The sequence below is a fragment of the Oncorhynchus kisutch genome, unplaced genomic scaffold (genome assembly GCF_002021735.2).
Source record: "Oncorhynchus kisutch isolate 150728-3 unplaced genomic scaffold, Okis_V2 scaffold1159, whole genome shotgun sequence".
In the NCBI taxonomy this organism is placed as follows: domain Eukaryota; kingdom Metazoa; phylum Chordata; class Actinopteri; order Salmoniformes; family Salmonidae; genus Oncorhynchus; species Oncorhynchus kisutch.
In genome coordinates, this window is record NW_022263104.1 from 26,241 (window position 1) to 38,256 (window position 12,016).

At 44.9% G+C, this 12,016-nt stretch overlaps 1 protein-coding gene across 8 annotated transcripts in view; it reads left to right on the forward strand.

Annotated features, from left to right (window-relative positions):
• Positions 1-11,847, forward strand: part of LOC116365064 (uncharacterized) — a 37,589-nt gene extending 25,742 nt beyond the window's left edge. For 3 of the 8 annotated variants that reach the window (XM_031817817.1, XM_031817815.1, XM_031817816.1), the window contains 11 exons: positions 37-95; positions 2,084-2,287; positions 4,452-4,534; positions 5,223-5,415; positions 5,506-5,793; positions 5,941-6,059; positions 6,455-6,491; positions 6,740-7,014; positions 8,477-9,431; positions 11,377-11,464; positions 11,607-11,847. In XM_031817817.1, coding sequence (XP_031673677.1) covers positions 37-95; positions 2,084-2,287; positions 4,452-4,534; positions 5,223-5,415; positions 5,506-5,793; positions 5,941-6,059; positions 6,455-6,491; positions 6,740-7,014; positions 8,477-9,431; positions 11,377-11,464; positions 11,607-11,782 — 2,477 coding nt within the window. In that variant the 3' untranslated portion in view covers positions 11,783-11,847. Of the gene's footprint in view, positions 1-36; positions 96-606; positions 1,880-2,083; positions 2,288-4,451; positions 4,535-5,222; positions 5,416-5,505; positions 5,794-5,940; positions 6,060-6,454; positions 6,492-6,739; positions 7,015-8,476; positions 9,432-11,376; positions 11,465-11,606 lie in introns of all 8 variants that reach the window. The other 5 variants (XM_031817822.1, XM_031817819.1, XM_031817820.1 and 2 more) reach the window with 5 other exon arrangements.
• Positions 11,848-12,016: the final 169 nt, after the last annotated feature.

Here is a 12,016-nt window from a genome sequence, read left to right on the forward strand (position 1 = left end):
CCGTTCTTCTCTTTCCTCGACTAATTGAAACCTCAGGGACAGACATCCTGAACGAATCTGATGTCAGAGCTCCCATCAGCCCTCTACACCTCGCTGTGAGTAAAGCCTACCTGCTCCTGTAGTGGTCTCCATATGACAAATGGCACCCTATTCCCTATTTAGTACACTACGTTTGATCAGATCCTTATAGGCCCTGATCAAAAGTAGTTCACTACATAGGGAATAGGGTGCTATCTGGGATGCAAGCATGGTGTAGATTTTCCACAGGAAGTTGACTGTCCAGACAGACTCACACAATATATTCCGATCTATTCCTGATTAGTGTAAAATACATGCATATTCTACACAGTGATGATGAGGATGATTTCCTTATTTTGCCATTTGAGTTAATCAACCTCAGAGGAGAAGTAGAGTGTTTGTTTCTCAATCCCACGCTTGACAGGAACCTCCGATGTTTATGCTGGGCAGGAGCAAAAATGGGCTCCCGATTGAAAGACTCTGGTCTACTTTAGAGGTCTAGCACTGTATTTCTGTTCAGGTGTACCACTGGTCTACTCTAGGACATTGATTATATTAAGAGTGAATATCTATTCATGCGTACCACAGTCACCACCATGCTATGGAGGTCCTGGTTCAGTCTCTGCTGGATCTAGACGTGAGGGACAGCCAGGGGCGCACCCCTCTGGACCTGGCTGCCTTAAAAAGCCTTGTGGAGTTTGTTGACGTCCTCATCAACCAGGAAGCCTCCATCCTGGTTAAAGACTTCACTCTGAAGAGGACCCCCATCCACGCTGCAGGTAGACATAAGGATATCACATAGAGCTTCTGTAATTAAAAAGTTTTCCTGACCAAGATGGCCATTTGTTTGGTCATGTTGCTAGGACGACTATGTCCACTCTAGGGATGGTATCGTGTGAAAATGCCCACGAGACACTGATCTAAGGTCATTTTTTGTCATGTTCTCCACTAATGATTGAGGATCTAGGGAGGGTAAGCTGATCCTAGATCAGTGCACAGGGGAGACTTCTATCCAGAGCCAGGTACACAGCTAGCAAGTGACAGGCTTCAATGGCCTCAGCCCCAAAATTCTTTATTATCTGCTGTGTTAACATCATGAGGATGTCATCTACCAACACCACTGTTCTTGAAATCTGTCTGTTCATGTGAAGGTTATAGTCGTCCAGCAATCTGCTCATATCCTCTCTGTTGATCCTCCTCTAGCTACCAATGGTCAATCATCTGACATTCTTATATCCTCTTGTTGATCCTCCTCTAGCTACCAATGGTCAATCATCTGACATTCTTATATTCTCTCTGTTTATCCTCCTCTCGCTACCAATGGTCAATCATCTCACATTCTTATATCTTCTCAGTTTTTCCATCTCTAGCTACTGAAGGTCAATCATCTCACATTGTTATATCCTCTCTGTTTATCTTCCTCTAGCAACCAACGGACATTCGGAGTGTTTGCGTTTGCTGATTGGAAATGCTGACATCCAGAGTACAGTGGACATTCAAGACGGAATAGTCACTTGGGTTTTGGATACAATTCCTGAAATAAAGAGATTTTGAAACTGGGGCTGCATCCAAAATGGCAACCTGTACCCTACTTGGTACAGTACTTTAAACCAAAGTCCTATGGGCTCAGGTCAAGAGTAGTGTACCATATAGGGAATAGGTTGCCATTTGGGACTCAGCCTGGTTACTACCAGTTTGTAATATGACCTGTTGTCTTGTGTATCAGAACCCCTCTGATGCTGTCGGTGCTGAGCGGACACAGACTGTGTGTACTCCCTGTTCAACAAGGGAGCAAGCGTAGAAGCCAAAGACAAATGGCACAGAACAGCTCTACACAGAAGGGTTGTGAGGAGAGTTGGCTGTACGCGCTCACACACAGAAAGAGAGGGGGAGGCTTGTTCTGATCTAGGGATGGGGCCATTGAAATACTAGGGATGGCTTTGGTGTGGGATCTAGCATGGAATATAAATTATGCCCAAATATACCTATTATGATTCCTTATTATTTAATTGATTATAAATTATTCAAATCCATTCTTGTCTCCCCTCCCTTCCCTTCCTCCTAGGCGGTGACTTTTCACGAGGAGTGCAGCACAGTGCCAGCTTCCTGGTTCGGGAAGGTAAGGGGCGGAGCCATGTCCACCTGGTGGCGGCGTCCGGACACATCGGGATACTGGGGTGGCTCCTACACACCGCCCAGTCAGTGTGGACCCTCCCCGTCATCACAGACAACCAGGGCTACACGCCACTACACTTGGCCTGCTACAACGGTATGTACTGGACAGAGGGACAGCGAAGTGGGCCAGAGGCCACAAACAAATACACACATAAACATAGCGTGTCTTAAATCACCACAGCCAGCTTCAGGAGGGCACGAACCGAGACAGTCCGCACAGGAACCTTAAGAGTCCCTCAGACAGAGAGAGAGAAGAGGGAGGGATAGGGGGAGGCACAACAGGCCCACACTCATCCTCTCATACCACCAGGTTCCCTTCCAGCAGATACTGGACTTCAGAGGAACTGCTGCTGCTATACCCCATCTTTACCTTTACCCACAAAGGTCCTAAACGGTAGAAAGTGTCCGGCCAACAGACAGACGCACACCTTATGACGGCAATAACCTGTAGTCCAAGGGGATAGTAGCACTTCACTGAGAGCAAAACAGACAGGGACCAAAAGATGTGGAAGAAGCATTTTCAAAACCTGTTTTGACTGTAGAAATTGGGCTGAGTGTTTGTGCTGAGAAAAGACATAAGGAGTGATGTTTCATTTAAGTTTCATGAGAGTGATTGTCATGTTTATCCGCACACTAAGACAGTCAGAACGCACCTAAAAACATGCGTGCGCTCATCAATGGCCGGAATGCGTGTATCTTGTTATGACTCAACCTCAGCTAGCAAGTTCTCATTATGCAAATGTATTTGTTTGCAATGAACATTTAGAGACTAAATATAGTTTACATGTTGTCAACGTTCTAAGCGAACCCTGTCTATTTACTTTGTCTATTTTACCCAGTTAGTTACATGCCAGTTTTGTTGCTAAACAACCAACCCGTCTTTTTAGCCCCACGGTGGAGGTGTCATAATACCCATAAAACCTTGCGGTCAAACAGGGAGGGAAATGGTTCCAATCGTTTTTCCCCCATTCATTTTTCCCATAGGCAATTTCAGAAACACATCAAATAAGGGTTGTGTTTCATGTAGGCTTACCCTGGTGTGCCATTTTTAGAACCATGTAAATCTCTCACGGACAAGGTGACTTTTAGCAATACATTTGGCTCTATTTACTCTCAGATTCGAAATTTGTAATTAGCATCGAAGTAGACATGCAAAACTACAAATCCCTGCAAGCTCCTAAACGTCATTTCTAGCTGACACCTTTGCTAACAGGTTTTGTGTCAATTTAAAACTTGCACTAAACATTTCACAGAATTGGCCATTTAAAGAAATGTAGCCAATTTATTAATTACTACATTTAGCTAACATTAGATAGTTAATCAAGAGATTCTTACCTTTGCCTCGATCAGCATGATCATCGTGGCATTTGTAGTTCTTTATGATAGCCACATTAGCAGATAATTAGCATTTCATTTTTGGGGGGTAAATACAGGCGAATATATTGATAAAAGTCACCTTGTCCTAGAGAGATGTACAGTTATCAAAATGTCACACCAGGGTAAGCCTACCTGAAACACAGCCCTTATTTGAAGTGTTTCTAAAATCCACTATGGGAAAAGTCCCTGTTTGACTACTATGTTTTATGGGGATGTTTTATGGGGATTATGACTCATTCCTGTGGCACTCTATAGGGCTCCGGCCAAAATAAGTGCATTATATTGGAAATAGGGTGCTATTTCGGACACAAGCATAGATATGATGCATTATGATGTGACCATAGAAATAGAATCACTAGAAAGGATAGAGTCTCTGATCACGGCAATTTGACTGGTAAACTGAACTGTACACCTGACATGATGTTCTGATGATTCTATTTCTATGCATATGATGCATTATGATGCAGTCACAATTGATGCCAATTGGAGTGTTGGGTTAATGGTGCTTTCAAGGCAAGTGATCTTGGTCAAATCATGACTTCCGTGATCTATAGGTCGGAAATTTGGAGCTCTAAAGAGTTGCCAGAGTTTTTGTCATTTTTTTGTTATATCCAATTGGTAGTTACGATCTAGTCTCATCGCTGCAACTTCTCAAAGGTCGAGTCAGGAGTCCTCCGAAACATGACCCGCCAAGCCGTGCTGCTTCTGACTTGGAAATCCAAGTTGGATGACTGTTGAAAACAATTTCTCCATGTCCGAGTTTTTTTTTCTTTTTCGGTTGTCTTGAACACTCTGAAGTCGGAAGTCCGTTGTTTTCAACACGGCCAAAGGCGACACAGTAGGTGACATCTAAACATGACTTTGTGCTTGCTGTCTTTCAGGAGTCAGAGGTCAGTGGGAATGACCTCACCCTCATAGACCTGGGTGACCCCATCATTGACGGTGATGTTATGAAGGAAGACAGGTAAGTGATTTACACTAATGACACATTTGTGACTGGTTACAGGATCACATAGGCCTACAGATACAGATTATGTAGTAGGTCAAAGGTCACCGCCTACGGAGAGGTAGGCCCAGAGCCATGTATTTAGAGAGATGGGACATCTATCTGCATTATGTTCCTTTCTAGGGAGTTTTTCCTAGCCACCGTGCTTCTACACCTGCATTGCTTGCTGTTTGGGGTTTTAGGCTGGGTTTCTGTACAGCACTTTGACATATCAGCTGATGTACGAAGGGCTATATAAATAAATTTGATTTGATTATGTTGCATTTACATCAAAATGTATACATTACATGACACAGTATAATCAAAGATATCCATATGAGAGCTGGCTCCCCATGCGCAATATTGACATTTTAAACACTAATATGTACCTGAACATCTATTTTATAATTGACTTATAATGAAAGGGTAAATGAAAGGCTCAAAGGCGCTAACATGGAGTCCTTTCTAAAAGTTTGCCAAATTCTCTAAATATATAACTCTGGATAGGCCGAGTCATCTCAGATTATTGGAACCATAGAATTCCAGTGATTCTATCCTAATTCTAGAAGGATTCATTCTACTTCTATGATTCTACTTCTATAATTGGAACACATCCTCACACTCACATTATAGTGACCTTAGAGAGATTCCTTTTTCTGTATCACAGAGAGGTTGAGAGACAGACCAAGTTGGAAGAGGCTGTTCTAGAGACAGATATCCCAACTCTGTCACTAGAGGCTGAAGGAGAGATTGAGATGCAGGAGGCTGATCTGAAGACAGATGGCACATCTCAGTCACAGGAGGTTGAAGGAGAGAGTGAGTTGGACGAGGCCATTGTCATCCCATCTCAGTCACAGGAGGTATGATGTTTTGTGCTTTAATGACGCATTGAAGATTAAAATGACAAATTAATTGACCAAGCTTGAGCTAGTAAAGGTCTTCTAATCCAGGAGGCCAAAGGAGAGAGTGAGTTGAATCAGGTTGATCTGAAGACATCCACATCAACTCTGACACTGGAGGTCGAAGGAGAGAGTGAGTTGAATCAGGTTGATCTGAAGACATCCACATCAACTCTGACACTGGAGGTCGAAGGAGAGAGTGATTTGAATCAGGTTGATCTGAAGACATCCACATCAACTCTGACACTGGAGGTCGAAGGAGAGAGTGTGATGCAGGAGAGTGATGATGTAGAAACAGCCGGGCCATCTCAATCCCAGGAGACTGAACGAGTGGCAAAGGTAAATGCTTCCAGATAACAGTGTGTGTGTGTGTACATGTCTGTTTGTACACGCAGACAGTAGTTCGTAAACAGACACTGCGTTAACAGTGCTATGGCGAATTTGATTGAATTCCAGCCTAAGTCTGCTTTCTGTTGTCCCCATCAGGCTGCAGTGGTGACCTTCACTACCATGACCCGCAAGGCTGCAGCCTCCCAGACCAGCCTCAGCAGGGGAAAGAGAAGCTACCCAGACCTACACACCTTTGTGCAGGACATGAAGGATGGGTAAGTTGTCTTTGGTTCCCCGTGCATCCCCTAGATATGTTCCCTATTAGAGCCTTGGTCAACAATAGTTCCGTATTTAAGGAATATGGGCCATTTGCGACGTACCCATAGGGACAATCTCAATTGCATTCTCCTAGAGTTCTCTCTTCCCGCCTCCTTCTCAAAACCCATTGGATGAGAAAGCCCTCCCTTTTGTCCATCTCGTCCAATGGGTTTTGAGAAGGAGGTAAGGTGTCTCGTCTCGGGCAAATACAAGGGACTCAACTGACCAACTGACCAATCAGGGATGTTTGGATGTGGCCTACTTCCGTAGAGGTCCATCCATAACGTAATCTAAGAGAATAGAGGTAATATCATGTAGTTTATTTGTGTACCTTTTTTTATTTACTTTTCAGCCATTGGAATCTGCTGAGTGAGAATATGCGTTCCGGGGTGAGTTATAGTCACTTCTAAAGTAGTTCATGTTGGTAAGATGGACCAAACATTCCAAACTCTTATTGGTGGAAATCGTGCAGGACCTTTAATTCAGAGGAATTCCAAACTTTTTCACTCAGGCCCCCCTTTCCAGCATTGTGGAACATCCTGAACCACTGCTTTAATTGACTAGCTTAAGTAAACACATGGTGCAGCAGTGCAGCTCTGTTAACAAACTAACTCTGTATGGTCTTTTAACATTTCAGATGAGCAGAGATGAGTTTAGTGCTAGGTGCATGGATATTACAAATTGGGTAATGGAGTCTACATCCACTGTGGTCGTTCCCGCCCTTGACCTCACCATGCAGATCAGGCTCTCTGATTCGTCAAGCTCTTCTGGATCAGGAAGCAATGTGGCTAGAGAAGTGACCTCTCTTGGCCGCAGCGTCAGATTCAGCTTTCGTGGTGGACCCAGTAGACGCACCAGTTCAAGAACTACTTGCAGCACACAAACTCCCACGCCTTTCCCCTACTCTCACAGGTACCTACCCCTATCCCCTCCTCTCACAGGTACCTACCCCCTCCTCTCATAGGTACTTACCACTATCCCCTCCTCTCACAGGTACCTACCCCTATCCCCTCCTCTCACAGGTACCTACCCCTATCCCCTCCTCTCACAGGTACCTACCCCTATCCCCTCCTCTCACAGGTACTTACCCCTATCCCCTCCTCTCACAGGTACTTACCCCTATCCCCTCCTCTCACAGGTACCTACCCCTATCCCCTCCTCTCATAGGTACTTACCACTATCCCCTCCTCTCATAGGTACTTACCACTATCCCCTCCTCTCACAGGTCCTTACCCCTATCCCCTCCTCTCATAGGTACTTATCCCTATCCCCTCCTCTCACAGGTACTTACCACTATCCCCTCCTCTCACAGGTACCTACCCCTTTCCCCTCCTCTCATAGGTACTTACCCCTATCCCCTCCTCTCATAGGTACTTACCACTATCCCCTCCTCTCATAGGTACTTACCACTATCCCCTCCTCTCATAGGTGCTTACCCCTATCCCCTCCTCTCATAGGTGCTTACCCCTATCCCCTCCTCTCATAGGTACCTACCCCTATCCCCTCCTCTCATAGGTACCTACCCCTATCCCCTCCTCTCATAGGTGCTTACCCCTATCCCCTCCTCTCATAGGTGCTTACCCCTATCCCCTCCTCTCATAGGTGCTTACCCCTATCCCCTCCTCTCATAGGTACCTACCCCTATCCCCTCCTCTCACAGGTACTTACCCCTATCCCCTCCTCTCATAGGTGCTTACCCCTATCCCCTCCTCTCACAGGTACTTACCCCCTATCCCCTCCTCTCATAGGTACTTACCCCTATCCCCTCCTCTCATAGGTACTTACCCCTATCCCCTCCTCTCACAGGAACTTACCCCTATCCCCTCCTCTCACAGGTACTTACCCCTATCCCCTCCTCTCACAGGTACTTACCCCTATCCCCTCCTCTCACAGGTACTTACCCCTATCCCCTCCTCTCATAGGTGCTTACCCCTATCCCCTCCTCTCATAGGTACCTACCCCTATCCCCTCCTCTCACAGGTACTTACCCCTATCCCCTCCTCTCACAGGTACTTACCCCTATCCCCTCCTCTCACAGGTACTTACCCCTATCCCCTCCTCTCACAGGTACTTACCCCTATCCCCTCCTCTCACAGGTACTTACCCCTATCCCCTCCTCTCATAGGTACTTACCCCTATCCCCTCCTCTCACAGGTACTTACCCCTATCCCCTCCTCTCATAGGTACTTACCCCTTTCCCCTCCTCTTCTTGTAGGTTTTTCTAAAAACATTATTCCCATGTCCCTTGTTATAAGTACAAATATCCATTCCAGATCCACCTAGAGAGAAATACTACTTAGGTGCTTCCAAATTCTTGGATCATATTTTGTAATTTGTTATCATGTACTATTAATTTCTGTTGTGCATTCTGCAGTTCCATGACCTCTTTGCTGAGTGTTGACGAAGAGCGATATGTCTCCTCACCTGAGGGTGGTGATAGAGAGATGAGACACAGACCCCACTCGGCACCACTGAGTTCTGTGTTTGGAATCTCTGAGGATTCTGTCTTCAACATGGTCCAGAGAGGCCAGTCACAGAGTGAGATCGTACTGTCGTCCAGTTGGAGTAGACGGGAGAAATACAGACCTGTCAAAATACCAACGGACACCAGGTTTATGATGGGTATTGTAGAGTTGGTAATGAACCTTCTCAATTCCAGATTGGCTGAGCTAATGCGAAGTTTCAGTCAGGGAACTCTAGGTCCGCTGTCTGGTAGTATCTCAGCAAGTCAGCAGTTTGCCCAAGAAATGCTAAGCATGGTGTCTGCTAAGATGTATTCCCATGCCATAGAGCATATTGCGCACGGCCACAAGTCTCCCCTTGAGTTAGAGAGGGAGCTTGAGGCCATATTGGGTCCTCTGGCTGGACAGGTTATAGTCATCATCATAGATAGCATCTTTAAGGCTAAAGCCAACGGAAGAAACGAGGGACGAGCGACCAGCCCCTTGACCTATTTTCTCACTGCCATTTCAGCAGAAATACAAAGCCTAGTTGTTCAGAGATCGGCTAGCAGACCGTCCACCAGACTGTCCAACAACGACCCACTGCTGAACGTTTCCAAGTCAAAGGTCTTAAGATCAGTTCTGCTCAAAATGGCAGAACTCTTTGGCCAAGGTCCAAGTGAAACCTGTCTAGTTCCACTAGTCCAGAGTCAGTCCAACAACTCTGTTTGCGACTGGACTCTGAATGCAGGCACCGTTCATCCAAGTCAATTTCTGTCCCACAACAGAATGACAGAAGTGTCCTCTGCCAGGGGGGAAGAGACTAAGAAGAACAGGAAGTGGCATTTCCTACACAAAATTGTCAAGATTCCAAAGATCAGGATTAAGGTAGAGGGCTCAGTGTCTTTAGTTTACCTCTGTAAGGCAGGGCTGAAATGTACCCTACAGATTCACTAAACCCCTATTGTCTCTGCATTAGAACAATGCTGTTGTCATTGTCTTTAGGAGGTTGAGTGAGGCCGCTGTAATACAATCCTAATACACATGGGAGAGAGAGTCAATGGATGTGTTCCAAATTGCACCCTATTCCCTATATAGTGCACTACTTTTGACCAGAGCTCGATGGGCCCTTGTCAAAAGTAGTGCCTTACGTAGCCAATAGGGTGACTTTTGGGATGCATGCCATACAGTGCCTTGCGAAAGTATTCGGCCCCCTTGAACTTTGCGACCTTTTGCCACATTTCATTTTTTTGTGAAGAATCAACAACAAGTGGGACACAATCATGAAGTGGAACGACATTTATTGGATATTTCAAACTTTTTTAACAAATCAAAAACTGAAAAATTGGGCGTGCAAAATTATTCAGCCCCTTTACTTTCAGTGCAGCAAACTCTCTCCAGAAGTTCAGTGAGGATCTCTGAATGATCCAATGTTGACCTAAATGACTAATGATGATAAATACAATCCACCTGTGTGTAATCAAGTCTCCGTATAAATGCACCTGCACTGTGATAGTCTCAGAGGTCCGTTAAAAGCGCAGAGAGCATCATGAAGAACAAGGAACACACCAGGCAGGTCCGAGATACTGTTGTGAAGAAGTTTAAAGCCGGATTTGGATACAAAAAGATTTCCCAAGCTTTAAACATCCCAAGGAGCACTGTGCAAGCCATAATATTGAAATGGAAGGAGTATCAGACCACTGCAAATCTACCAAGACCTGGCCGTCCCTCTAAACTTTCAGCTCATACAAGGAGAAGACTGATCAGAGATGCAGCCAAGAGGCCCATGATCACTCTGGATGAACTGCAGAGATCTACAGCTGAGGTGGGAGACTCTGTCCATAGGACAACAATCAGTCGTATATTGCACAAATCTGGCCTTTATGGAAGAGTGGCAAGAAGAAAGCCATTTCTTAAAGATATCCATAAAAGGTGTCGTTTAAAGTTTGCCACAAGCCACCTGGGAGACACACCAAACATGTGGAAGAAGGTGCTCTGGTCAGATGAAACCAAAATTGAACTTTTTGGCAACAATGCTAAATGTTATGTTTGGCGTAAAAGCAACACAGCTCATCACCCTGAACACACCATCCCCACTGTCAAACATGGTGGTGGCAGCATCATGGTTTGGGCCTGCTTTTCTTCAGCAGGGACAGGGAAGATGGTTAAAATTGATGGGAAGATGGATGGAGCCAAATACAGGACCGTTCTGGAAGAAAACCTGATGGAGTCTGCAAAAGACCTGAGACTGGGACGGAGATTTGTCTTCCAACAAGACAATGATCCAAAACATAAAGCAAAATCTACAATGGAATGGTTCAAAAATAAACATATCCAGGTGTTAGAATGGCCAAGTCAAAGTCCAGACCTGAATCCAATCGAGAATCTGTGGAAAGAACTGAAAACTGCTGTTCACAAATGCTCTCCATCCAACCTCACTGAGCTCGAGCTGTTTTGCAAGGAGGAATGGGAAAAAATGTCAGTCTCTCGATGTGCAAAACTGATAGAGACATACCCCAAGCGACTTACAGCTGTAATCGCAGCAAAAGGTGGCGCTACAAAGTATTAACTTAAGGGGGCTGAAGAATTTTGCACGCCCAATTTTTCAGTTTTTGATTTGTTAAAAAAGTTTGAAATATCCAATAAATGTCGTTCCACTTCATGATTGTGTCCCACTTGTTGTTGATTCTTCACAAAAAAATACAGTTTTATATATTTTTGTTTGAAGCCTGAAATGTGGCAAAAGGTCGCAAAGTTCAAGGGGGCCGAATACTTTCGCAAGGCACTGTATATTTTACACAGGCTCAGTTGTCCTGATGTGTTTTGTCAACAGCTATTCAAGACAAAAGGGGAACCGAAGAGCCACCCTGAACAGGATTCTCTGCCTACCAAACGTCTCAGAGAGACTCGTATTTCACAGGGTAAGTGATAAGCATTGATTATGTCATATTGATGTATCACCCTATGGCCAGCTTGTTAAAACGGTGACTACAGATACAGGCGGACAGACAGGCAGACAGATACACACATTCATTTTCTGATTATGAAATATTCTTATCACAGATGCTGAGTGTGAGGTTCTATCCACTTCCCCACCCAAGGAGGCCCTGACAACCACACTGGCCCCTGCTCCCCAGGAGTCCCAGTCCCGTAAACGCCCTCTCATAGTCAGGGTGTTACGAGCTATCTCCAGAGCCGTCTCCAAACCATTCAGAAAAGCTTTTGGGAAGAAGAATTAGCCAAATGCCGGATTTTATTACTATTTTAATCAGAGCCTTTATTTAATAAAACATTACTGCATTGATTTCTGTCTATAGTCGTCTTACTGTTTGTGCAAGATAATGGTACTTCAAACCACATCGTCAAACATATTTATAGTGAAGCACTGTTTATGATTATTGATTGTGGAAATCACATTTTAATACAGAAAAGATGTTACATAAAGACAGACATATAGGAGAAAACTCCGTCGA